Source organism: Amphiprion ocellaris, chromosome 7 (assembly GCF_022539595.1).
Source record: "Amphiprion ocellaris isolate individual 3 ecotype Okinawa chromosome 7, ASM2253959v1, whole genome shotgun sequence".
NCBI classification, from domain to species: Eukaryota; Metazoa; Chordata; class Actinopteri; family Pomacentridae; genus Amphiprion; species Amphiprion ocellaris.
In genome coordinates, this window is record NC_072772.1 from 21,846,376 (window position 1) to 21,873,855 (window position 27,480).

The window sequence follows — 27,480 nt, forward strand, 5'->3', positions numbered from 1 at the left end:
AGCTAATCTGAATTCCACACAAAGCCTAGAGGTCTGTAACTATTGACTCTGCAGAAAGTTGGCAATTTCTATGCACTGTGTGCATATTGACCCTGCTCTGTGATTTTATGTGGCCTACCACTTCATGGCTGAGTTGCTGTTGTTCCAAATTTCTTTGATTGTTATACTATCACAAACAGTTGACCATGGAAAATTTAGTATAGTGGAAATTTCATGAATGGACTTATTGCACAGGTGGTAACTTATCACAGTACCACACTTGAATTCACTGAGCTCCTGAGAGCAACACATTCTTTGACAAATGTCTGTAGAAGCAGTCTGCATGCCTAGGTGCTTGATTTTATGCACTTGTGGCCATGGAAGTTATTTGAACACCTGTCCCAATATTTTTGTCAACATTGTGTAAGTCTGCACATCTTTGTAACTTTGTGTTTACCTAGGTTGACTGCTTTTGTGTTGAGATCTTTTGCCAAAGCTAAATCATTCATCTACATCGATCCCACAAAGATTGAACAGTCCAGGAAGTGGCTGGAATTGAAGCAACGAGAAAATGGTTGTTTTGAACAGTCTGGAAAACTTTTCAACAACAGAATGAAGGTAAGCTGATGGTCCCTGTCGAGTTTGTACAGAACAGAAATGGTCATTTTCACAGAGGAGCATCTTCCTGTAGAAGAACCTAAATCAGCTCCGCTTTATTCATGGATCTATAGCAAATAACACCAGCCTGGATCACATTTGCAACATGCAGGCAGTGATTTTTAGCATGAGCTGATTCCCTCTCAAGGTGTCTGTGTAGATGTTCAGTCCTCCAGGTCATCATGGTGATCCTAAGTGTTTCAGTAGAAGGCAACTGGACTTCATTCAGGTTCTTGAAGACATTTGACCTGCCATCCAAGATGGTTCCTTGGTTCTAACCAATGTATATACAGATGGACAGACCATTTGTGATGTCACCCATAGGTTTTCTGAGCAGCTGTTTTTAAGCTCAGTGTGGTGATTGCAGATGTTGCCATCTTGGCAGTGCCTGACTCCTCATAAGTCCTGCTAATTCAAGTATGAGCAACTATGTGGAGTGTGAGTGGACCTGAGGTGTTCCATACAAATTTCTGTGGACTATGGACTGTCCAATGACTGCACCCCTTCTTTGTGCATATTTTTGAGAATTATTTCAAAATAAATGGGTGAGTTATGAATTATGTAAAGAATGGGGGAAATAAGCTAATGTGACCAAAACACTTCTTGAACCCGTCTGTACAATGTTTATACTACTGTGAAACTGGAGTAAACCTCCCCAAGTGGACATTTAAGAAAATGCAGATTTTGGTACACTTCATTTTTCAGCCCCAGAAGTTGCAGCTTGGATCTGATTAAGTGGTGGGGAGTCCCAGATATTTATTGTCACTCCCAGCTCACGTGAGTCCAGGCTTGTAATGACCTGAGACCCAAAATTCGTCCAGTTGCCTTCTAATGAAGCAGTCAAGTTAGATTTTGCAGGTTTCACCTCTGTTAACGCGACTCCTGACTGAGCATGCAACGGCTCTGTTGGACTCACAAAGTTATTGCAAGTCTCTATCATCTGTGAAACAAACTACTATTTGCAATATGCATATAAGCAGTGTTCAAAATGACTTCTGGGATTAAGTCCTTGAAATCAGCAAATACATTGATGACAAAGTCTGTACGATGTTCTCTCTACAGGGCGGTGTGTCTGACGAGGTGACTCTCAGTGCATATGTCACTGCTGCCTTCTTGGAAATGAATGTGTCTGCAAAGGTGAGTAGACGCAAATAGTTTTATACAACTTAAGAAGACTTACACAAACTGTCAATTATTTTTCCTTTTATTGAATCCTTTCAATCTATGGCTTCTTCCTGTTTCCTAAAATATTCATATTTACAGTCGTGAAAGATGGACGACATTGTTGATCGAGTAATGTTTGCTCTTTTCACACATTTGGATTTACATTTGACTCTTTGTTCTTTGCCTAAAGTTCCCTGGAATATAAGATTTTGTTAACATAGTAATCAAACACAAAGTGCCCCATCCCTGAAGTCCATGAAGTCAACACTTTAATTTGCCACTTCTCTGCCCTCAAAGGTTGAATTATGCTTCCTTTTAATCTGTTAAAGAGTCCTGTGGTGAAAAAGAGCCTGTCATGCCTCAAGGAGTCCATCAGTGACTTGAGCAACACCTACACCACAGCTCTGATGGCGTACGTCTTCACCTTGGCAGGAGACATGGAGACCCGTGGTCTCCTTCTGGATCACCTTGACAAGGTTGCAGTCAAACAAGGTAAATTATCCTCATGCAGGAAGTCATTCAGGCTTTGTTACTGTGACTGTAACTTACTCTGTGTTTGTGGATGGCTGTTTTTAGGGGGTTTCTTGCACTGGTCTCAGAAAGCAGCAGAAACATCAACTTCTCTGTCTGTGGAGATCAGCTCTTATGTGCTGATGGCCAAACTCAGCGCCTCCCCGACTAATGAAGATCTGGGCTACGCCTCGGGCATCGTGAGGTGGTTGACGAGGCAGCAGAACTATTATGGAGGCTTCTCCTCCACACAGGTACTGCACAGCTGGAATGGCCAAAAGCGGGACTTTGATGTGGACAGAGTCTGAGACAAACTTGATGAAAACCATGTTTATTTACCTGTCAGAGACCAGCTGAGACCCAGAATGGAAGCTTTGCTGTCCAGTCTTGTGAAAACTATCTCCAAAATGTCAACTTTTCTTGAGAAACTTCTTTGTTTAATGCAGCTTTCAGCTTATTTAGTTATCTTTTACACATTTTACGTTATGAAATGGTAGGTTTGTCTCAGCCTAAAAATGAATACTCATTCTTCCATTTTTTCGGAAAATGTATTGGTTTGACAGAACAGCAGAGTTACCTCATATCTATTCTACTTGATCCATCCGGGACAACAGCGTTACAGACCATCTATAACTACAAATCAGAGGACCTTAATACTCTTTACATGGCTCATAATATGGACTCCTGCAGAGACTTGCTCTTATTGTCAGAGTTTGCTTGGAGAGGACCCAAGCACAGACACTGATGAGGACCAGAAGCTTGGTGATACGGTGTTTATTATCAATATGTGCAATAACTGGGGGGAATATTATAAACCTAAAGCTAAACAAATCAGGGCGGTGATCTAGAAAGAGTGAGAAAACAAACAAACTAACCTAAAGACCAAGTTGACCAGAGGGAAGTGAACACAGACCAGAGATGCTTTCAACCAAAGACACAAAACTCACAGGAGAGCTACTAGGAATAAAAACTGACAAAACACACGGCACACTTACACAAGTGGACAAAATTGTTGGTACCCCTCGGTTAATGAAAGAAAAACCCACAATGGTCACAGAAATAATTTGAATCTGACAAAAGTAATAATAAATTAGAATTCTATGAAAATTAAGCAACGAGAATCAGACATTGCTTTTGAACTGTGGTTTAACAGAATTATTTTAAAAAATACACTCATGAAACAGGCCTGGACAAAAATGATGGTACCCCTAGAAAAGACTGAAAATGATGTGACCATAAGGACATGTTCAATCAAGGTGTGTCCTCTAATTAGTATCACAGGTGTCTACAAACTTGTAATCAGTCAGTCGGCCTATTTATAGGGTTACAGTAGTCACTGTGCTGTTTGGTGATATGGTGTGTACCACACTAAACATGGACCAGAGGAAGCCAAGGAGAGAGTTGTCTCAGGAGATGAGAAAAAAATCATAGACAAGCATGTTAAAGGTAAAGGCTACAAGACCATCTCCAAGCAGCTTGATGTTCCTGTGACTACAGTTGCACATATTATTCAGAAATTTAAGATTCATGGAACTGTAGCCAACCTCCCTGGACATGGCTGCAGGAGGAAAATTGATGACAAATGGAAGAGACGGATAATACGAATGATAACAAAAGAGCCCAGAACAACCTCTAAAGACATTAAAGGTGAACTCCAAGGTCAAGGTACATCAGTGTCAGATCACACCATCCATCATTGTTTGAGCCAAAGTGGACTTTATGGGAGGCGACCAAGGAGGACACCATTGTTGAAAACAAATCATAAAAAAGCCAGACTGGAATTTGCCAAACTGCATGTTGACAAGCCACAAAGCTTCTGGGAGAATGTCCTATGAACAGACAAGACAAAACTGGAACCTTTTGGCAAGACACATCAGCTCTATGTTCACAGACGCAATTCAATTCAATTCAGTTTTATTTATATAGCACCAATTACAGTCAAATTGTCTCGAGACGCTTTACAGAACCCATATGCCTGACCCCCAGAGCAAGCCAAAAGGCGACAGTGGCAAGGAAAACACCCTTTTAACAGGGAAAAAAACCTCGAGCAGAACCCGGCTCTAATATGGGGGGACCCATCTGCCTGCTGGCCGGGCGGGTTGAGAGGGACAGAAGAGGTAGAAAGGTAGAGATAGAGGGATAGAGGTAGAGGGGTAGAGGTAGAGAGGTAGAGATAGAGGAATAGGGATAGAGGGGTAGAGATAGAGAGGTGGGGGGTGGGACACAAGGACCATAAAACACAGCCACACATCTGAAGCATCCAGCATCCAGCTCTGGGACCAGGGACACTCGGAGAAAGGACACAGAAAGAAACAGAGTGAATGTAATGCAATAATGGTATATATAGTAAATACATAGGTAGCTAGAGAAGGGCTCAGTGCATCAAGAGAGGTTCCCCAGCAGTCTAGGCCTATAGCAGCATAACTAGGGGCAAACTAAAGGGACGTCAAGAGGGGAAGTCAGTTGTGCAAATGAAAACACCAGCTCACCCCGTCAGGGTCCCCCAGTCAGCCCTAACTATAAGCTTTGTCGAAAAGGAAGGTTTTAAGCCTGGTCTTAAAAATAGAGAGGGTGTCCGCCTCCCGAACCCAAACTGGGAGCTGGTTCCACAGGAGAGGTGCCTGATAACTGAAGGCTCTGCCTCCCATTCTACTTTTAGAGATTCTAGGAACAACAAGTAAGCCTGCAGTCTGAGAGCGAAGAGTTCTGCTAGGATAATATGGTACTATCAGGTCTTTAAGATATGATGGAGATTGGTTGTTAAGAGCTTTATATGTCAGAAGAAGGATTTTGAATTCTATTCTAGATTTAACAGGAAGCCAATGAAGAGAAACCAATATAGGAGAAATATGATCTCTCTTGCTAACTCCCGTCAGTACTCTGGCTGCAGCATTTTGGATCAGCTGTAGATGTTTCAGAGAGCTATTGGGACAACCTGATAATAAGGAATTACAGTAGTCAAGCCTAGAAGTAACAAATGCATGGACTAGTTTTTCTGCATCACTCTGAGACAGGATGTTCCTGATTTTCACAATATTTCTCAGGTGGAAAAAGGAAGTCCTACAGACTACGCAAAAATGAAGCATATCAAGAAAAGAACACTGTCCCTACTGTGAAACATGGAGGAGGTTCTGTTATGTTCTGGGGCTGCTTTGCTGCATCTGGCACAGGGTGTCTTGAATCTGTGCAGGTTACAATGAAATCTCATGACTATCAAGGTATTCTAGAGAGAAATGTGCTGCCCAGTGTCAGAAAGCTTGATCTCAGTCGCAGGTCATGGGTCTTGCAACAGGATAATGAGCCAAAACACACAGCTAAAAACAGCCAAGAATGGCTAAGAGGAAAACATTGGACTATTCTGAAGTGACCTTCTATGAGCCCTGATCTAAATCTTATTGAACATCTGTGGAAGGAGCTGAAACATGCTGTCTGGAGAAGGAACCCTTCAAACCTGAGACAACTGGAGCAGTCTGCTCATGAGGAGTGGACCAAAATACCTGCTGAGAGGTGCAGAAGTCTCACTGACAGTTACAGAAATCGTTTGATTGCAGTCATTGACTCAAAAGGTTGTGCAACAAAATATTAAGTTAAGGGTCATTTTTGTCCAGGACTGTTTCATGAGTTTATTTTTTTAAGATAATTCTGTTAAATCAAGTTTCAAAAGCAATGTCTGATTTTCATTGGTTAATTTTCATAGAATTTTTATTTATTATTACTTTTGTCAGGTTCAAATTATTTCTGTGACCATTGTGGGTTTTTCTTTCATTAACCGAGGGGTACCAACAATTTTGTCCACTTGTGTAGCTGGTAGATTGGGGCTGGAATGGACTGGCAGGAAAACCTGAAGGTTAGTGGAGAGTCTGGAGGTTTTGGGCTGCATGGCAGTAGAAACAGGCAGTGAATGGACAGGGTGAAAGTAGAGGGGAAGGCAGGGAACCAGCCAGGACATGTGCAGAAGTTGACAATCTGACAGAGTGGAGTTGGAGCCAGGGTTTTATTGTGTGTGTGGTCATTTGTGGCGAGTAACCGGCCTCTGCTCAGGTGTTCACACTTGCTGTTGATTCGGCAGCAGCTCACCAAGACCAGGAGGAGGGAAAGGAGAAGCAGAGACTGTCAGCAGATCAGGGGCTGGGGCAGGGATCCTGACACATATACAATGTTTACATTTGTATGAACTTAATAGCAGCTGCTGTTTTGTGTCTGTGTGTTGTAGGACACAGTGGTGGCTCTTCAGGCTCTGGCTCTCTACGCCACTCTGGTGTTCAGTCCTCAGGGTTCAAGCACAGTGAAAGTCCAGTCTCCCAGTGAACAGCTGACATTTAACGTGAATCAGGACAACAGACTGCTCTACCAGGAGAGAATCCTGCAGGACGTGACTGGAAAGTTCAGCCTGGAGGTGCAGGGCACTGCATGTGCTTCAGTGCAGGTCAGTGAACAGCAGACTCACCTAGCAATACCAATCCATACACTTTTTTGAGCAAAAGGGGCAACCAAATTTAAACTAATTGAGTGGTGATGAGAGGATGTCAAATTTTTTGGGACATCCTATACTTAAATATCTCCGATTGTAGAGTAAAGGCAAATTCCCCTAACCCAATGTAGTTTGTTTGGTTGAACATAATTTCATCAGAAGTTGTCATAACTCCAAACTATTAATATACACAAAACTATTTTTCTAGTTGTTTTGTTGTCCTTTGTTTATTTTCCCAGAACATAGTCTTCATATATAAATATCTGTTACTGTGTTTTGTTGTTTTTTCAAAATAAAAGCCCTGACTGTTTTTCTTGTTCCTACTAGCAGCGGACAAAGGTGCATTTTCTAAATATTGAAGCTGAAGAATCCCCACTGATATCTACACCTATGCTTCTCTGCTTGATGCTTTTGTTCACTGCTCATGAATCTCAAACCTTTCTTGGTTCCTGCCTCCCAGATTTCTCATCTCTACAACGTCCCACCTCCTGCTCAGTCCAGTGATTTCAATGTGAAGGCTACCACAGAGGTCAGCTCCGCCGGGGCCAGACCCAAGTTCACACTGAAGCTCGAGGTCCAGTAAGTAGCCAAGAAGCAGGATGCAGATGTGATGTAAGAATAGGAAGACTGTATAAATTTTCCCCGGTCAATAGGGTTGTGGCCGCCAGGGGGCATTCGGTCAGAATGCAATACAAGGTGTTCCCTTTTTCTCTTTTATTCATTCGTAACAGAGGTTACACATATGCATCTCTATGTGTGGTCCTATAAGCAAGAAAGAAATAGAAAGAAGCCAACAATAAGTACACAAAATTGCGTAAACATGTAACAGCAACTATCATTATAAATATAGACAAAGAACATGTTCAACCTACTGGTAGAATGCAGGCACAGAGAAAAATGACAACCAACACCAAATATATGTCTGAACAGTCCCAGCAAACTTCCATGAACACAGAAAGAGAGTTCTCCTCTGCAGAGTGGCCAGTGTCTTAATTGTCTGTTTAGCAGGCTTTTTCCTGTCATCCTTCGTCACAGCCGCCCCTAAATTCATTCCATCGAATTTGTCACCCTAAGAAGGACTATCTGCATCAGTGTGTGGTATGCAAGGCAGAGCCACAAGGCGAGCAACAGGCCTGGTGTACATCTTGTTCTTGACCTGGACCACTGCAGTCCTGATTCTTCTATCCTTTGATGACTCCAGTGACATGGTCCAGTGGCCATTGGGCTCACGGCAGCTGAGGGTCAACTACCATGACGATGGTTCCTGGTTGTAGATGTGTAGGGTCCTTGTGCCACTTGGAACGGGTTTGAAGGGCTGGAAGGTAGTGCTGGATGAACTGAGTCCAAAATTGGTCAGCTAACACCTGTGAGTGTCTCCATTTGCGGTGACTCAGGAGTTCTGACTCTGTATATACAGCCTGTGGTAGTGAAGGATGGAGCCGCCCTATAAGGAACAAATTGGGGGTCACAGGATCAACATCAGCTACGTCTAATGAAACGTAACCCAGTGACTTAGAGTTTAATATCCTGTTTTAAGTGTATACAAATACACTTAAAACATCGCAACTTGCATCGTAATTTTTTTAGAAAAACTGCCATGAATTAAGGCATTTTTGGCCACAACAATCTCAAAAAACACCCGCAAAGTCCTGGATAGACTGACAAATAGGCTTTGCCTCCAACAGATGGACTGCTTCCTGGTCCTGCCTGGAGCGTGTGACTAATTGCTCACTTCTGTAGGGGAGGACATCTAACTGCCACAGTCTTTCTACATTTTGCAACAGCTCAGCAGTGGGCGAGAGGGTGAAGATACGCAGGCACTGCTGTGTTATTGGCTGCTTCTTCATGTACTTAGGTGGCGCCTGAAGTGTCCAGCCTAACCTTGTTTTAACTGCCCTCCTGGAGGTCCCAGTTGTACGGGCATTACTGGTGTAATGAGGTGCGGATAATCTGAATCAATCAACAGCAAGGGCTGCACTCCAGTGAATGTCTGGAGAAGGAGGCCGCTTAGGTGCGTGTATTTCTTCTGCAGAGCCTTCATTCCTTATGTGTGTTCAGCTAGGCCCACCTGATCAGCAGTGAATGCTTGCTGAATCTTAAAGGATTTGTGGGGCTGGTCGGCTGGGGGATATGGAGAAAGACACTGCATTGCCAAAACCTTGAGATCTTGCCTAACAGTTCTGATAGAAAGGTCTTCTGGCTCTCTAGTGAGCCTCAGGCTCTGAGCTGCTGACGGGAGAAGAATGGTGCGCTCCGACCCATCATCTAGGATGGCATAGGTTTCTATGCTGTGCTGACCATTACGCAGCAGCACCTTACTTACTTTGAGCAGGACCTGACTGCACCCAGACCATCTATCCAGGTACAGAACTTCATTGGTTGTACTAACTAGGCAGGATGTGTTGTCCGCTGTAGGCTTCACATTATCATCGTGCAAAGCTTGCAGATGTTGCCCTTTACACTTCTGACATGTCAACTTCAGACGGCAGTGTCCAGCTTGGTGTGAGCGACCACATCGCCAGTACCTTTCATTGGTCTTAATCCACGCTGTTCTTTGGTCTACTGTCAGCTGTGAAAGATTAGCACATTGATCAAGAAAGTGCTGTGTGATGGTACAGTAAGGACAAAATGCTGTCCTCTCAGGTTGTTCAGTTTGGGGAGGTCGCGTTCCTGTGGCTGATGTGCTCTCAGGCTGGTCTGTGGTATGAAGGATGCTGGTGCTCCTGCCACTCTTGCCATCTCAATGGAACTGTTTTGGAACCTGCCTTATTCTGATCCTCACTGTATACTGACTCGTACACCATTTCTTGTATTTTCAGCTCATGACCAAGCCAGTCAGAGAAATACAAGAGATTGGGGATGGTAACACGAATAGGGTATAGGAACCTCTGAAACTCTGCCTGCAAGTCTTGAGGCAGCTTGGATAGCAGCCGTGTCACATATGATTCACACTGGAGCTCAATCTGTCCACTGTCCCCTAGCTGGTCAAACCTTCCCACTAGTGCTCGCACCCTCAATGCAAACCGCTTAAATCCACTGGTGTCACCATGAGCGATGCTTGGGGCTTCCATCAGATCAGCAATTTTTCTGAGAGCAAGCTGGTGAGGTTGACCTTAGTGTTCAGTTAGACTGTTCATTCTGTCTGTGTAAGGCTGCAATGAGTTGATATAGGAGTCCGCTATGAGCAGTGCTTCCTCATACTTCAGATGATCCACCAGTATCTCATACTTGAAGCGCTCTGTTGCATCCTAAGGCAGCAGGTGATCCAATGCAACCCTAAGTCTGGCAAATTCTCTTGGATCCCCTTTGCTGAATGCCGGGATAGTGGGCTTAGGGCCACATTACACTGTCTCGTGATGCTGGGATGGTAGTGACCAACTGGGCAGGGATACATGCCTTGGTGGAATATAGGGTGCACAATATTCTGGTGTCTGAACCCTGTAAAATGTGGCTGTGGTTGATAGAAAGACTGCTCCTGGGGGGCGATGCCCATTCCTCTCATCCATGTTGTGAGCCCTCCCACCAGGTCCTGTGATGTTGGTGGTGGATGATGATTATCGTCTGGTACAGGGGGTGGGGACAGTGGCCAGTCATCATTATCTTCTTCAGGCAGTGTGTGACCACTCGCATGCACACGTGGTGGGAATGACTGAGGTCGGAACAACTCGTCCTGTTCTATGTGTTGCTGCAGTCGAGATGGCTCAAATGTCTGTGCAGAATAAAGAACTGACTGCTGCAAAGATAGTGTAGTGTGAGTATGAAGTCTCCTGTGTAACCCCATCATTTGTCACTGCAACCTCTAATTATCGTCCATTAGACCTTGGAAAAGCTTTAAGAACCTCGGGCAGGGTTTCTGGTGTGGGCCCCCGCTGTGGTGGGGCAGGCGTACTCCAGACCATTCGGTCTGTATGTCCTGACTGATGCAAATACAAAATTCCTCCTCCTTCTACAGACTCGGAATAAGAGTCTTCCTCCAGCAGAGGAGGTGTGAGAGGCGTCATCCTGACGTGTTTCACTGGAACACTCTCTGTGCTCTGGAAGGGCACGCTGTGGTGGAACGAACACGAAATAATCCTCCATCCAAACTGGTGGCCAAGTATTTCTCTGTGGTCAAACATCAGCAGACTGTGTGCTTCTATGCTGATCAGGGAACATCTTGAATCAATCCCACAGTGACCATGCTCTATCCTGCCATATTAGGCCTTTTGCACAAGAATGAAAACTCCTCAAACTACTTTTCAGAAGTCGAACAATTTATCCATTGGTGTGACAGCCATAATTTGATTTTAAATGTCACTAAAACTAAAGAAATGGTCTTAGACCCAAAGTTAGTTGGGGATCATAGTCCTGTGGTTATACACAACACTGCAATTGAGCAGGTTTCCAGTTACAGATACCTCGGGCTCCACATGGACAACAAGTTTACCTGGAGCACCTGTTGATAGTCTGTGCTCTCGGCTCCAACAGCAGCTCTACTTTTTGTGCAGATTTAGGGTGTATGGAGTCAGCAGAAAGCTCATGTTCATGTTCTACCAGGCAGTGATTGAGAGTCTGCTAAGGTATGGCATGAGTGCCTGGTATGGAAACCTCACTGTGCAGTCAAAAACAAAATTACAGAGCCACATCAACAGCACGATGAAACTCATGGGGGTGAAGAATCATCAGCCCCTCAATGCACTGTATGAGCAATCTGTTCTGAGGCAGGCTCAGAAGATACTGGCTGACCCCTCACATGTGCTCTATCCAGAATATGATCTGCTACTCTCTGGGAGGAGATACAGGGTACATATGGGTTTGAAGAGATTTAAAAACTCCTTCTTGCCAAAATCAGTAATGCTTTTAAATAGGGACGCCTGAGAATCACTATGGTGTTGTATGTTTGATAACTTTTGTATTCTATTTGATGTATGATGTATGGAATATGTATTACTTTTTAAAAAAAATTTTTTTTTTTTAAGGGCACTTCGGCACAAGTCCAAGACAAATTTCCCTACGAGGACAATAAAGTATATCTTATCTTATCCTATCTTATCCGTCTCAAACAACCAGTTGTTTTGGAGATTCAAAGACTGTATAAATTTTCCTGGATCAATAGGGTTGTGGCCGCCAGGGGGCATTCGGTCAGAATGCAATACAAGGTGTTCCCTTTTTCTTTTTTATTCATTCGTAACAGAGGTTACACATATGCATCTCAATGTGTGGTTCCATAAACAAGAAACAAATAGAAAGAAGCCAAGTACACAAAACTCCATAAACATGCAACTGTCATTATAAATATAGACAAAGAGCATATTCAACCTACCGGTAGAATGCACGCACACAGAGAAAAATGACAACCAACACCAAATATATGTCTGAATAGTCCCAGCAAACACTCTCTTCTGAAACTTTCACGAACACGGAAAGAGAGTTCTCCTCTGCAGAGCAGCAGAGCACAGTGGCCTCTGATTGGCCAATGTCTTATCTGTTTAGCAGGCCTTTTCTTGTCGTCCTTCGTCACAACCAGTGAGCCAAAGTAGGTGGATTAAAACGCCTCTTTTCATACAGTTCATCAGGTAACATCACATTCTTGTGCTTCCATTACAGATACAATGGAAAAGAGAGCAGTACAAACATGGTGATCCTGGATATCCAAGTACTCTCTGGATTTGTCCCAGACTCAGAGTCTGTGAGGAAGGTGAGTTCTTACAGTGACTTTCACCTGAATAAAAGTGTGGTGACAATGTGACAGTCATGCTGACAGTGATGATGAGAATAAGAATATCATCTCCTCGCAGCTCAAAGGTGCCATGCTGGTGGACCGTGTTGAACAAAAGGATGGTGGCGTTCAGGTGTACATTAGAGAGGTGGGAGAAATCCACAGTGGGGAAACCTACATGATGCTCTTTGAACTTGGTGCTGATTGTGTTGTCTGTTTTTCCGTCCAATTCAGTTACCACAGAACACAGCCATCTCCTACACCTTGAAGTTCAGAGAGGACATCCCAGTGCAGAACCTGAAGCCTGCCTTGGTCAAGATCTATGACTACTACCAGCCAAGTAAAAGCAACATTCCTAAACCACATTTTAAATGTTTTGGACACATAACCAGTTTTTTACTAATACTTTTTCTTTTCCTCAGGTGACCATGCTGAGGTAGAATATACCTATCATTAAAAGGTAACAAACTGAAATCACGTCGCAACATTTCTTCAAGAATTTGGAAAAATATGCCATTGATTTCCTCAATATTAAAATCATGTCTTCATTTAACACTGAGAGATCTGTCTAAAGGCCTCTACACACTGTGTGATTTTCGGCCGTCCCAGACGAACGACAACAATCATGAGCGAATCGTGGCGCTAAAACCCAAATAGATGATTTTGCGGTGACAATGGCAAAACCCATCAATTTAAACAAATTTAAACAGATTTAAACAAAGAAGACAGCATAGCAGAGTTGTGGCAGCAGAAGCCTTATTGACATGTCCTCCAGCTCGTACCACAGCCGGACAAAAAAGGACAAAGCATAGAAGAATATAGTGGCAGAATTGCAACTTCTGGGTTAATAACCTAACATTACCTGCTAGCAAACACACACAAACACATAAGTGTCACGAGTTCGAGGGCCCCGTTCATGCTTCGCTAGTTCCCCTGTGATTGTAGGCGCTCTGTTTATGCTTCAGTTGTTTATTTTTCATGGATGGATGGCACACGCTTATGACGTTTTATTCTTGTGCATTCATGTCGACTCACATACATCGAGGCTGTGATTCAGCTGTGTTTTCATTGTGCAATCTGCACAGAGCAAACTTCACATCGTACCCAAAGATTACGAGATTCATGTCGTACAGCGTAGCCAGCTGTGAACTTATAAGATTGTTAAAATCGCACAGATTTTAGAGGCCTTTATATGCATGCACTGCATTTCAGAAATCAATTTAGCTTTTTTAAATGGAGTTTAAGCCAAGGACTAAGGTCATTCTTGAGTGAGTTATTTATTGTTACTTTCTATTCTTTTCTTTGCAACTTGAGGAGAGACGTGGGATCAGTCGTGAGGTCATCACTGAATCCAGTACGATGTTAAAACCAGCATTTCATTAAAGATCCCATTTCCATACATTGCATCTCTCATTGACATGTACAAACAGTTTAACATAATTGGCTTTTAGTATTCTGTCACAAACTCCACACAGCTGTGCAAGTGCTGTTGGTGTTCAACATGAACAAGAAATAAAATCATCAGAATTGTTTCACTGAATTTCTAGCATTAATTTAGGGTGTTTTTAATCTCTGTTTAAACACTTGTGTGTAATTTTTTGTGTATGTACTTGTTTATTTGTTATCTTTCTTCCTGCTGGGGCCTCTTGCCAGGTCATCATTGTAAATGAGAAATTGTTCTCAACTGATCTTACTTGGTAAAATAAAGAATTTTTAAAAAAATTCTGAATGTCCTCCTAAACACTGGTCTCTGTTTCTCCACTGCTTCATCTGCCAGTACAGCTTTATAATTTTACAGTTCTTTGCTTGTCTCATGTATTTTATCCACCAGCTGGAAACAAAATTATGCAACTAAACTTGCGCTGTAGAGTTTCAACATGTTTACAAAAGAAAAATGTTACTTTTTTAGATTACTCAGTTTACAGTGTAACATATGAGCAAACAGTCACAGTCAATAGTAGCAAGCTCTTTAACTGCTAAATCTTCCACAGTCAGGTCCATAAATATTTGGACATTGACACAATGTTAGGCTCTGTACACCACCACAATGGATTTGAAATGAAACAATCTGTGCTTTAAGTGCAGACTTCCAGCTTTAATTTGATGGTATTTATGTCCAAATCAGGTGAACGGTGTAGGAATTACAACACATTTTAGATGTGCCCTCCACCTTTTTATGGGATCAAAAATGTTTGGACAAACATAATCATAAATTATCACTTTTAATATTTGGTTGCAAATCCTTTGCAGTCAATGACAGTCTGAAGTCTTCAACCCACAGACATCACCAGATGCTGGGTTTGGTCCCTGGTGATGCTCTGTCAGGCCTCTACTGCTGCTGTCTTCACTTCCTGCTTGTTCTTGGGGCATTTTCCCTTCAGTTTTGTCTCCAACAAGTGAAATGCAGGTTTGTGGGATTCGGGTCAGATGACTGACTTGGCCTTTGCAGAACATTTCACTTCTTTACCTTAAAAAACTCTTTGGTTGTTTTCATGGAATACTTCAGGTCATTGTCCATCTGCACCATGAAGCGCCGTCTCTTCTGAAAAAAAAAGACATAGGAGGTTATTTCAAAAGTATAGCTGGTTGTGGTCTTTTTTGTAGAATTGTTTGACACAAAAAGTATTGATAGCTTTATCTTATAGGTTTTAAAAGACTTTTTCGAAGAAAGATTTTTCCACTTGCTGCAAAATCGTTCTAATCCACCATCAAATGCTGGCATCGGCTGTACTTGATCCTTGAATACAATAATTAGTGGAAATGACAATGATTTAATGAAGAAATATACCAATGCAGACGTTCACAGTTTAGTCTTGAAGATCAATTCAGTACCTGTCCTGATCTGGAGCTGTTGGTCATGTGGCATTAACTCCATGTTGTCATGGAATCCGTTTGAGTCGTTGAATCTCATCTTTCAGAACCAACATCGAAAGAAAAAATCCTTAAAGTTCTTTAAAATTAACAAACTTGAATGCCTACAATTCCATAACAAATTGGAAAATCCACCTGCTCGTGAAGATTATATGAAATAATCAAAAACAGCCACTAAATGGACCTTACCAGTGCACTATAATCATGTATTTTTGTCCTCCCAGTTCCCTACATGTGATTATTCAACCGGCAGAAACTGATCAATCGTTAGGTTCATTTTTCAACCTGACAACTTTCAGGTTCAGATCTATAAAAACAAGTATTTGCTGGATTTCAACAACATCTGGTCAGACAGCCCTCGTTTTTCACTTATCTGCAGAAGAACTGGCAGAAATGATGGAGCATTACAGCGCAATGTTTTCTAGACGTCACAGTGTGAACATGTCCAAATAAAAACAGTCATTTCCAGCAGCTGCTCTGAAGTTAGTTGTTGTGTTTTATCTGCAGGGCGGCCCTCAGGTGGAAACCCGTCCCTCTGAGGAAGCTGATGACTTCACTGATGGCACTTCTTTGAATATTTGACTCATGTGGTTTGGCGTTTTATTGCGTTTTGCATTAGTTGTTTTTGCAAAAAGTCACTCAAAGTTTTCTTTTGTCAGAGTAGTTTAATTGACTATAATCAATATACGATGTAGACATTTGGGTTTTTAGGTTGCAGTTTCTGAAATATTTGAATTTAACTGACATGATCCGAATTGGCTGAGCTAAATTTCAGTAATATATGCATTATATGGAATTGAATTATTATATTATTGTATTATTGGCCCCTTTTGGATCAAGCTGGTTCCAGTTCTAGTTCGGAGCCAGTGCCTGATTTAGTACTACTTGTTTGTGTTTCCACCAACTGAGCACCGACTCCAGGCTCCAAAAACTGGTGCTTTTCAGGCACCAATTCTTTGCTGGACCAGAGTAAAGAACCGAGTACGTCACGGGCTGGGGGTGGGGTTATGGTGACCGACGATCAACGGTGAAAACACAGAACAGCCATTTTAAACAGCTGAGCGAGTAGTAGTAGTGGTAGTAGTGTTAAATGTTTGTGTTTTGAAAACTGGTAAATATAGATGCCAAATCCAAGCAGCAGTGGTTTGAGGAGGAGACCCAATGCTTCCTGGAACTGTAGTCTTCATATGAAATTCAGTTGAAGTTTGAGGGAGCCTCTCGGACCAAGCCGGTATTCGAAAAGATTCAGCAGGAGATGGCTGCAGCCGGTACAAGCGAAGCCTCGACTAACTCTTCAACAAACTTAAAACACCTCAAAAATGACTACACGGACCAGAAAAGGAAGGTGGGACCATAGACTGTATAATAAAGATGGACGTAGCGCCTGGCTCCAAAAATGACACTTCCTACAAGGAAGTGTCACAAACTTGCAATATCGCACCGTCCGCCAGGGGCTGGCTCCAAAAAGCTCCATAGACCCCAATTTTACACATAAAAAAATAAAATTCGATAGACTGCTTTTCTACGGCTCAGGATGTTTTTTCGTTAGTTTTCATGGTCAAAATGAGAGATCAGGTGGCCGATATTAAAATAAATCAATATTGAATTTTATATAGAGCGTTAAGTTAATTATCAAGGCTTCCAAGTGGGTCGTAGGTGGAGAGAGATGGCACAAGGAAATGCGTCTTCCACCAGTTTGAGCTTATATGGATGATATGACACTGACAACTACAACAGTGCCATTTACAAAGAGGTTGTTAGATAGAATAAATTGGAATCTCAAATGTGCTAGTAAGAGGATCAAGCCTAGTAAATCAAGGAGCATTTTGATATACAGAGGTAAAGTAAGTGATAAGAAGGTTTCCATAGATGGTGAGGAAATTCCTACCATTAGGGAGAAGTCAGTCAAGAGCTTAGGAAGGTGGTATAATGTGGATCTCAATGATAAGGAACAAACTGTGCAATTTAAAAAGGATATTGCAGAAGGGCTGGATAGAATAGATACAACTACTCTCTCTATTTAGTCACAAGACAAGTTGTATTATGAAGAGAGGAGCTGAATCTGCAGCATTATTGTTATTACTGGAAGGATGAGGAGGACATCAGTGCTGCTCTTCCTCACAATGATGAAGGAGAAAAGACTCTTCAGACAACCACAGCCGGATGTTCATGTTCTCTGGAGTTCTCAGTCCATCAGAGCAGATGTTCCCAATGATCCAGACCAAGGCTGGAAGGAAAAGACACTAACAGTGAGGAAAAGATCTACAAGGTTCTTTCATTCTAACTCCTGGAACGTTAAATATGCGAGTGAACACAGCAGGATATGAGTGGAACACAATAGAGTGTTGTATTTTTTCCAATTTTTTAATCTTATGGAAATGTTTGGGGCTGCACAGTGGTGTAGTGGTTAGCACTTTCGCCTTGCAGCGAGAAGATCCCTGGTTCGCATCCCGGCTTTCCCGGGATCTTTCTGCATGGAGTTTGCATGTTCTCCCTGTGCATGCGTGGGTTTTCTCCGGGTTCTCCGGCTTCCTCCCACAGTCCAAAAATATGCTGAGGTTAATTGATTATTCTAAATTGCCCGTAGGTGTGAATGTGAGAGTGATTGTTTGTCTTTGTATGTGGCCCTGCGACAGACTGGTGACCTGTCTAGGGTGTCCCCTGCCTTCACCTGAGTCAGCTGGGATAGACTCCAGCCCCGCCCGCGACCCTAGTGAGGATTAAGTGGTGTATAGATAATGGATGGATGGATGGATGGAAATGTTTGTTTTCCTGGTTGAGGCCAAAGAACATTTTACTGCCTTAGATGGACAATAAAGTTTATTCTTTTTTATTCTAATGTATCATTAGCATTAACATGAGCTCCACACAGTTATCTGACCATAAACTGTAGTTTGCTTGTGAGACGAGCCACGGTTTCCAGTGAGTCTGGGCCTTGCTAATTTTCACTTATGTAACTAGCTAACATTAGAGAACAGCCACACAAGGATGGTGGGGGGGATCGTTAGTGAAAGGTTTTTTTTTTTGATAATTACATCCTGTGGTTCTGAAATCAGACTGTAAGTCAAAAGAAATTCAATTCAATTCTTTTTTATTTATATAGCGCCAATTACAGGTTAAATTGTCTCAAGATGCTTTAGCAGTGGGCTGGAGGAAGGTCAGCAGCAGCATCCCACACATCACACATTCATTCAGACTTTACATGACATTAAAGTGTAACTAAACTTCCAGTCACACCAGGTTTTCATGCACTGTTTGAAAAGTACATCTTGCTTGTTTAACGCTGGTTTTATAAATTTAGTGTCACAGTAACACCAGCCTTGATGTGTTTCATCATAGTACAGTCAAATGTTTAGATGTTAAGTACCTCTTTAAGCTGTGCACATAAGATTGTATCATAGTGAATAATGAAGACTATCAAATGAAAAACATAGTGAAGTCAGTGTGGATCTTGTAGGAGACAGTAAACAATGAAGAGGAAGGGAACCACCAGCAGCTTTTCCCAGCCTAAAAGAAGAGAGGAGGAAGAGCATCCCAGAGAGGAGATGGAGGAGGAAGAGTTCAGAGAGAGAGAAAGAAATGAAGGCATGTAGAGCTCAGACAGAGAAAAGTAAATCAGAGACTATCTCTGGTCCAACTGGTCAACATGGTATGAATATTGCTTCAGTATAATATATCTGAGTAAGAGGTACACCTGTTGCAATAATTACTTTTGGACAAATTATTATCTGATGTAGTTAGTCTTTAAGATGATAAGTAGATCCTTAATTCTTAAGAATATCCAAATATTGGAATTATAGAGTGGAAAAAATGTAAGAAATGTCCCAAATAAAGAGCATCAAAAAATAAAACCACAAATCTAAGACAATAAATAAAATGTTCTGGACTCTGACTCTGTTCAAGATGAGCTGGTAATGTGATCATTGTGGCAGGCCTAACATTGAGTGGTGGCATGTCGGGTGAAAGCGTCACCTCTTCATAGTATCAGTCGTCTGTGCAGGCCTTTTTCTGGTATTCTTCCAGGGTGGCCTTTGACACTGAGAGACTTCCACTCTTCTCTTTTGCGAACAGGCTCCTTGTAGAAGTGTGCTCTTTTTTTCTCCTTCCTCCTGCGCTTCCTCAGAAGGTTTTCCACTCTCCTCAATGTTACAAGTCTCCCCTGGATCTCGCCCTGTAACAGGTTTATGCCTTCCTTCTCCTCCTTTGTGGCCTTCCTCCATTGTTTGTTCAGCTGCCTCCTTTCCTTGACTAAGCAATCTATTTCTGTCTGCCGTCTGGATTTGGTGGGAATTAACGGAGTAGGTTGCTAACCTTCGACCACTCTGAACCTTCCTGCTCCATAGGCATATTACAGATCCCCCATTCTCTCCAACTTCTTCATGGTGGTGCCTTTGAGCCCTTCTAGGATTTTGCAGAGATCAGTGTTGTCCTCCTTCCACACTGCCACTGTCTTGTCGCAGGCCTAAATCCTGTCAATCTCGTTAGATATAGGTTATCAAAACATAAACAATGCCTCTTTTCCATCGTTGTAAGGCAGACAATGTGCTACAAGGCCAGTTTTATCAACAGTAGCTGTCTTTCATTGATGTCTATATGCAGCTGGCTGTGTGACGAATGCACAGGAACTGTCTGCAAAACCGCTGCAACAGCAAAGAGAGACACAAAAATTCAATAACCTAAACCTTGTACTCTGTAGTGTCACCAAAATCACTGCAGCCTTCAACTGGCTCCTGTTGACACCAATGTTATTCCTGCAACTTAAAAGACAGCTACTGTTGATAAAACTGGGCTTGTAGCACATTGTCTACCTTACAGCGATGGGAAAGAGGCACTGTTTATGTATTCACAACCTATATCTAATGAGTTATCGATGCTGGAAGTCCGAATCTGTGAATATCTTTCCAACTTTACTGAACTTGGGGCCACTACCACCTAAGGAGTGATATATTTAATTTTGAAAAAAGCATTTAGCCATACTTAAAGCTTTAAGTGCTTTATTAACACGGAACTAAAAATTTTGTATTGTTTTATTATCACAGGTTCTGTCTGAAAAGAGGTGGCATCATTTTAAACAGTGAAATCAAACTAATAAAATGTAATGACCAACCAGTGAGCAATACTGGATTCTGTACAAACATAAACAACTTTTTTTAAAATCTAAATCTTATCTTAACACAGTTAATGTATTAACTTATTTTTGTGTGTATGCATGTATTTATTGATTTATTTAGTACTGTTAACATATCAGAGTTCTGAGTGAATTTTTCTTAAGATAGGCAAAGGCCATTTATTGATCACATATAGGCTCTTAAATGTTTATTAAAAACTAAAAAGCATTTTAAAAAAACAACTTAGGCATTTATTGAGTCACTAAAATACTGTAGAGTACAGACCACATCAGCATGATTATAAGCATCCTCTGGTAAATTAACAACCAGATACTGATGTCTCTCACCATATGGACTTCAGGAGATGACTGGGGGATGATAAACTGTGACCAACTGGTTGGATTCTCTCTGTTCTCATGTTTCTTACATGTTTGTCCCCTGACAGCCGGGTCCTAATGTTTTTTGAGCAACACACCATACTATGACGTTTTTACAATGATGGTTCTACTATGAAACCAGTTTGACATGTTCAGGTGTTCTTTGTGTGAAAACTCAGAGATTTCAGGTATCAGAAGGTGGTTTTCAACTTTCTTTATTAACTTTCTGCTTCAACTTTAAATTAAAATTCCTTCACTAACCCAGCCCTCTGGACTTCCAGTAAGCTGTGTTCCTATTGGCTGTCCAGGTGGCTGCTTGGTGTTATCAGGAACACCTGAGCAGCTTGGTGTTATCAGGAACACCTGAGCAGCTCAGTGTCTTCCTGCTTTATTTAGCTGCAGACAAACATTTCCTCTGTTTCTCTTCACCAGTGAACTGGGTTTAGCTCCATTGCTTTAGTCTGTTCTTTAGGCGTTGGCTTGCAGCTTCCAGCAGTAAAATCATCTTTAATGTGTTTCTTGGTGTGTTTTAGGGCTTTGTACTGGATAGTTGTCTTGGTAAATGTGGTTCTTTAGCCACAGTTAGCACATGGTGCTAATATTTGCAGTGATTAGTGGATTTGGTGCAGCTGAGTTGTGTCTTTATCTTGGCTGTAGTGAGTCTTTAGAGGTTTTTGGTCAGACACATTCTGTATTCTTGTTTGAGAACCCACATTGGTTGTCCAGAAGGTAAGAGTTCCTGTCCTGATTCTCTGTTCTCAGAGGTTCTCTGGTAGGCTGCAGGAGACTTTAACGTTTGGGTTGTGCTAGTTTGGTTTTTGTATGGTTTCATTTGGACGACTATCCTGAGGCCCCTCCATGTGGTTTAGTGAGGTTTTCTGGAACAGTTCTACATAGCAACCTGCAGCAGAAAAGACTTTGAGAGTTTTTAGGAAGTTCTGGAGAGCAGACTTTAGAGCAGCAGAAACATTTGTCAGCAGTTTGAGCAGGAGAAGGTGAGCTTCAGAGTAGAAATGAGACAGAAACCTTCTTGACCCGTGTGGTGAGGTCCTGTACCAAGAGTTTGAGCAGGTTGTGAAGAGTCTGTAGTTCTTTGGTCTGAAAGCACAAGAAGAGTCGACTCATTAAAGGAGAAAACAGGAGATATTGTTGGTTTTTCTGTCGCTCTGCAGTTTCCTTAGACTGAATATCAAGTTTATATATTAAATGATTTCCCATGTGAGCCCAAGAAGACTTCAATAAACTCCCTCAATCCCCTGGACACAACATATTTTATTACCATGTTAAATCTTTTTTTTGTTTTTTTTTTATGTTTTTGAGTTTTAATCATAGTTTTAGCATAGTTTTTTCTCTTTGCTTGTTTAGTTTTGTCATCTGTGTAAAAGGTGCTAAACCAGTAATGTTGAATTAATAAACTGAATAACTGACTAAATCATGATTGTGACAACAGAAGTATTTTCATTGTGATTAAAGGGTTTATATCATTTTTAAGGTTGGGGTAAAAATCTTGACAGAAAAAGAAGATTAAAGAAATAAACTACAGAACAAAAAGCAATTAAATCAAAGGAAAAAAATTAATACAATAAAACTTTAAAAAAGTTTTATTAAAAAGATTTATATATATAATTTAATTGTATTTAATGTTTAACTCTATTAAACAGACAAAATGTTGAATTAGATAATTCAACAAGATACAATACATGACATTATGAAATTAAACAAAATTTTAAAAATACAAATATTAAAAATTACAGATAAAATATTTTCCATAATTAAACATTTAAAAAATACAATTAAACAAGAAGAATATTAAACATTTTTAAAAATGCAAGACATTTAATTAGATTATTAAACCTTTAAAAAGACAAAACGTTTAATTAAAAAATTTAATGTTTAATTAGAAAATTACATCTTAAAGACAATAAAACTTCAAATAGGAATTACACAGAAAATACAATGAAGCATTTAAAAAGAAAATTAAACATTAAAAGGTGGTAAAACATTTAAAAAGAAAAACCTTAAAGATTTAATCGAAACATTAAATATTGGGAAAGAAAAAGAAACTCAAACAAGCCGATAAAACATTTGAAAAAACAATTAAACATTAAAAAGACAAAACATTTGGAAATCAAATCAGACATTAGAAAAGAATAAAAGGTGAGAAAAGAGCAAAACTAAACATTTAAGAAGAATCAAACTAAAGACAAAACATTTGAAAAGACATCAGTTAGACTTTAGAAGATCAAATTCAACAGAAGAGACAATAAAACGATCAAAAAGAGAGAAAACAGATGAAGATCTTAAAGCGTTTTCTAGTCTGAAACGAAAACATCAAGTTGTTTCTTCAAACATTTCCTCTTTCTATGTTCTTGGTTTGATTGTGGATAGATTTACTAAGAACTCATTTCAGAAAACTGTTTTCCAGATAAAGTCTACTAGCAGTTGAAGGCATCGATCAAACTAATGTTACCTTCTGATCTCCGCAAACTTTACTGTTCAGTGAAGAGAATCAAAGTTTGTTGAGGATTTCTAAAAAACCCACAGGTGAAGGTCTGAGAAGAACTCAGATGGATGGTCTAAATGTGACCAGAAAGTTCAAACTAACAGAGAAATACTGAGAAACCTTTAAAACTTCAGCCCTCAGACTGTCGAAAGGTTCAAACTAACAGAGAACTACTCAGGAACTTAGAAGATATCAGTCCTTGGACTGTCTGAAAGTTCAATCTAACAGAGAACTACTGTGGGACTTAGAAAATTTCAGCCCTCAGACTGTGTGAAAGCTCAGGTCCTGAGGACTCGGGAGGTGTGGAGGCTTTGGAAAGTCTTGGAACTGAGGGTTCCACCCTCCAGCACAAAGGCTGAAGTCCAACCTCCTGAGAAAAACGGTCGAGTCGAGACTCGAGTTAAAAAAAAACAACTTGAAAACGACAAAAAATAGATGATAAATCCGCAAAAAAATGAAGAATTAGTATCTGAGCGAGTAGCTCAGGAGGATAAGAAGAAGACTACCAAGTGGAAGGTCGCAGGTTCAAGACCCACCACTGGCCTTTTTCTTTGTTTGTCTTTGTCAGGATTTTCATAAAATTTAAGAAGGGTCTGGTCTTGAACCAGCGACCTGCAGCTCCACAGGCAAATCCTTAACTCACTGAGCTACAGATCAGATAAAAAGAAATAAATTCGTCGTCCCTTTGACATGGTAGTTCATGAACTGACCACATGGGTGGAGCCAAGGCGGAGTCTGGGTGGAGTCAGGGCGGAGAGTAGGCGGGGAGGTGGGTGGCGGCCTCCCCCCTCTACTCCCCCACCTCCCCACACCACCCACCACACCTTCCCCCACCCAACAAGTTCTTCGAGTCTCGATGAGTTCCTCGAGTCTTGACAGGTTTTCCCGAGTTTCTGGAGTTTCCACCAGGTCGGAGGCAGAACAAGTTGTCATGAAGAGGTGTTGAAGTCGGCCAGCATGGACTGACTTTTTACAGCGACTAGAAGGAAGACGACTAGAAGAGCAGGTCTTTAACCACCATCCATAAAATCCATGGAGTCGACTCCAGAGAAATGAAGGACGGTCAACTTTTATCAACCTCCATCCAGATGTTCAACTTCATATCTTTACTTTGACATTTTTAGCACCACAAACCTTTAGTATCACACTTTATCATTTATTATGACTTTAATGGAATCCACCAGCAGATTTGTTTTTGTTGACAAACTTTATTCTTGTCATCGTGGGACTGCAGTATTTAAAACTGTTCCTTCTATTTGACCTCATGTTTATTAGTTTCAGTGGAGAAAGTTTTAATTGTCAATTAGTCTCTTAAAAACTAAATAATAAATTGGATTAGTCAAGAGGTTTAAATTTCTTACATCGTCATATTTTAAATATGACAAAAAAATATAAAAATAAAGTCTTGAGACAATTTGACCTGTAATTGGCGTTATATAAATAAAATTGAATTAAAATGGTATGTTTCTTGTAATGTTGGAGTAATTCAGCCATATATGTTGGAAAACACATTTTTTTTGTCCATTAATCTGTTGATTGTTTTCTCCAGTAATTCATTTCTTGTTTTGGTTTATAAAATGTCAAACACAAATATATTCAGTTTACTGTCATAAAAACCAAAAAGATTTACATTCATGATGCAGGAATCAGGCAGTTTTTCACTTTTTATCTTAGTTTAGTCAGAAACATAGTTGATAATGTGTGAATTGTTGCAGCTTGTGAGCCGTAGAAGGTTTTAATCTTTGGGGCCGAGTGTCAAAAACATTTAGAAACCAACATCAACAAAGCACTCAACAAAGATTTGAACATCATTAAAGGGAAATCCAACTTTTGCATGACAATGTCTAATTAAAGGACATTAATTTCCAACATAAATGTGCGATATTCATCCTCTGGAGCTTTCTCTTCACATCATCTTCCACCTGGACTGGTTTAGTCGGGAGCATGTGCAACAAACATTTGAAAAACTGCACTTTAACATCTTTAAATGACACTGAAGTTTAATCTCTACATAAATGAGACTGAGTCTGGATGTGCTGCTCTGTCATTAACTCTTAAGTTTAGGGAAAGTTAAAACAAAAGAGGACAGTTCAGAGAAGACTTGAGAATGAGCTTATTCTGAACAAACATCTCAGACTTTCTGAGCTTCAGCACCTCTAGCAAGATATTTCAGCAACAAGCAACTCAAGAGATCCAGAAGTTGGAGAGAGTTAGCTTTAGCTGAGCCAAAGAACATGCGGGACGCTAACCTAGCAAACATTTCAGACTTTTCTCTGTGAATTCTGAGAAATAATTTCCTATTTAATGACAGAGCTACACATCTTAACTCGGTCTCATTAAAACAGACTCTAATTCAGTGTCATCCATCCATATTAAAGTGCAGTTACCCAAAATGTTTGTTGCATGAGCTCCAACAAAACCCGCCCAGGTAGAAAGCCACTTTGACAAACAGGAAGTGGAAGATTCCAAGCAGATTTATAGAAGGGGGAAGCGGACTGTACTAAGTGTGGTCGAGTATAGAGGGGTGTTTTGTGGGTTTTTAAGGCTGATAATGATTATTACTGAGACGTTTGGAGTAGATATTCATTTGCAGTAAATGAAAGTATTTAAAATCTTGGAGTTAAACTTAGAAGAACACAAACTCTAACAGAAAACTTTGTTGATACGTTTTTGTTTTGTTTACAGATGTTAAGTTAAAGGAGTTTTATTTGTGACGTATAACCAATCAAATCACTCCAGAAGACAGAGCGACCACAGGTAGATTAAGGTTCAGAGCCAAAGTAGCACCATTTTTAAATGTATTTATTACCGTAAATCAGTAAAAAATAAAATACTGATAATCAGTAAATCAGTCAGCCCACAATTACTACAATTCTACAATGTATGTCTCTTTGCTTTGACTTGTTATTTGTACAATATACGATGTATATGATGGCGTTTTGGGACAAGATCCAAAACATAGCAGCTCATCAGTGAAGCATGGTGGTGGTAGTATAATATCGTGGGCATGTATGGCTGCCAATGGAAGTGGTTCTCTTATATTTATTGATGATGTGACTGCAGCCAGAAGCTGCAGGATAAATTCTGAAGTGTTTCAGGCCATATTATCTACTGATGTTCAGCCAGATGCTACACAACTCATTGGATGGCGCTTTATGGTGCAGATGGACAATGACCTGAAGTATTCCATGAAAACAACCAAAGAGTTTTTTAAGGTAAAGAAGTGAAATGTTCTGCAAAGGCCAAGTCAGTCATCTGACCCGAATCCCACAAACCTGCATTGCACTTGTTGGAGACAAAACTGAAGGGAAAATGCCCCAAGAACAAGCAGGAAGTGAAGACAGCAGCAGTAGAGGCCTGACAGAGCATCACCAGGGACCAAACCCAGCATCTGGTGATGTCTGTGGGTTGAAGACTTCAGACTGTCATTGACTGCAAAGGATTTGCAACCAAATATTAAAAGTGATAATTTATGATTATGTTTGTCCAAACATTTTTGATCCCATAAAAAGGTGGAGGGCACATCTAAAATGTGTTGTAATTCCTACACCGTTCACCTGATTTGGACATAAATACCATCAAATTAAAGCTGGAAGTCTGCACTTAAAGCACAGATTGTTTCATTTCAAATCCATTGTGGTGGTGTACAGAGCCTAACATTGTGTCAATGTCCAAATATTTATGGACCTGACTGTGGAAGATTTAGCAGTTAAAGAGCTTGCTACTATTGACTGTGACTGTTTGCTCATATGTTACACTGTAAACTGAGTAATCTAAAAAAGTAACATTTTTCTTTTGTAAACATGTTGAAACTCTACAGCGCAAGTTTAGTTGCATAATTTTGTTTCCAGCTGGTGGATAAAATACATGAGACAAGCAAAGAACTGTAAAATTATAAAGCTGTACTGGCAGATGAAGCAGTGGAGAAACAGAGACCAGTGTTTAGGAGAACATTCAGAATTTTTTTTTAAATTCTTTATTTTACCAAGTAAGATCAGTTGAGAACAATTTCTCATTTACAATGATGACCTGGCAAGAGGCCCCAGCAGGAAGAAAGATAACAAATAAACAAGTACATACACAAAAAATTACACACAAGTGTTTAAACAGAGATTAAAAACACCCTAAATTAATGCTAGAAA

At 40.7% G+C, this 27,480-nt stretch overlaps 1 protein-coding gene across 2 annotated transcripts in view; it reads left to right on the top strand.

Annotated features, from left to right (window-relative positions):
- Nucleotides 1-14,019, top strand: part of LOC111580890 (alpha-2-macroglobulin-like) — a 47,689-nt gene extending 33,670 nt beyond the window's left edge. The window contains exons 26-36 of one of the 2 annotated variants that reach the window (XM_023288804.3): nt 441-597; nt 1,699-1,773; nt 2,130-2,292; nt 2,377-2,564; nt 6,524-6,736; nt 7,242-7,360; nt 12,368-12,458; nt 12,559-12,627; nt 12,714-12,819; nt 12,902-12,939; nt 13,788-14,019. In XM_023288804.3, the coding sequence (XP_023144572.2) occupies nt 441-597; nt 1,699-1,773; nt 2,130-2,292; nt 2,377-2,564; nt 6,524-6,736; nt 7,242-7,360; nt 12,368-12,458; nt 12,559-12,627; nt 12,714-12,819; nt 12,902-12,936 (1,216 nt within the window). In that variant the 3' untranslated portion in view covers nt 12,937-12,939; nt 13,788-14,019. The remainder of the gene's footprint in view (nt 1-440; nt 598-1,698; nt 1,774-2,129; nt 2,293-2,376; nt 2,565-6,523; nt 6,737-7,241; nt 7,361-12,367; nt 12,459-12,558; nt 12,628-12,713; nt 12,820-12,901; nt 12,940-13,787) is intronic. The other variant, XM_055011947.1, reaches the window with a different exon arrangement.
- The last annotated feature ends 13,461 nt before the right edge of the window (nt 14,020-27,480 follow it).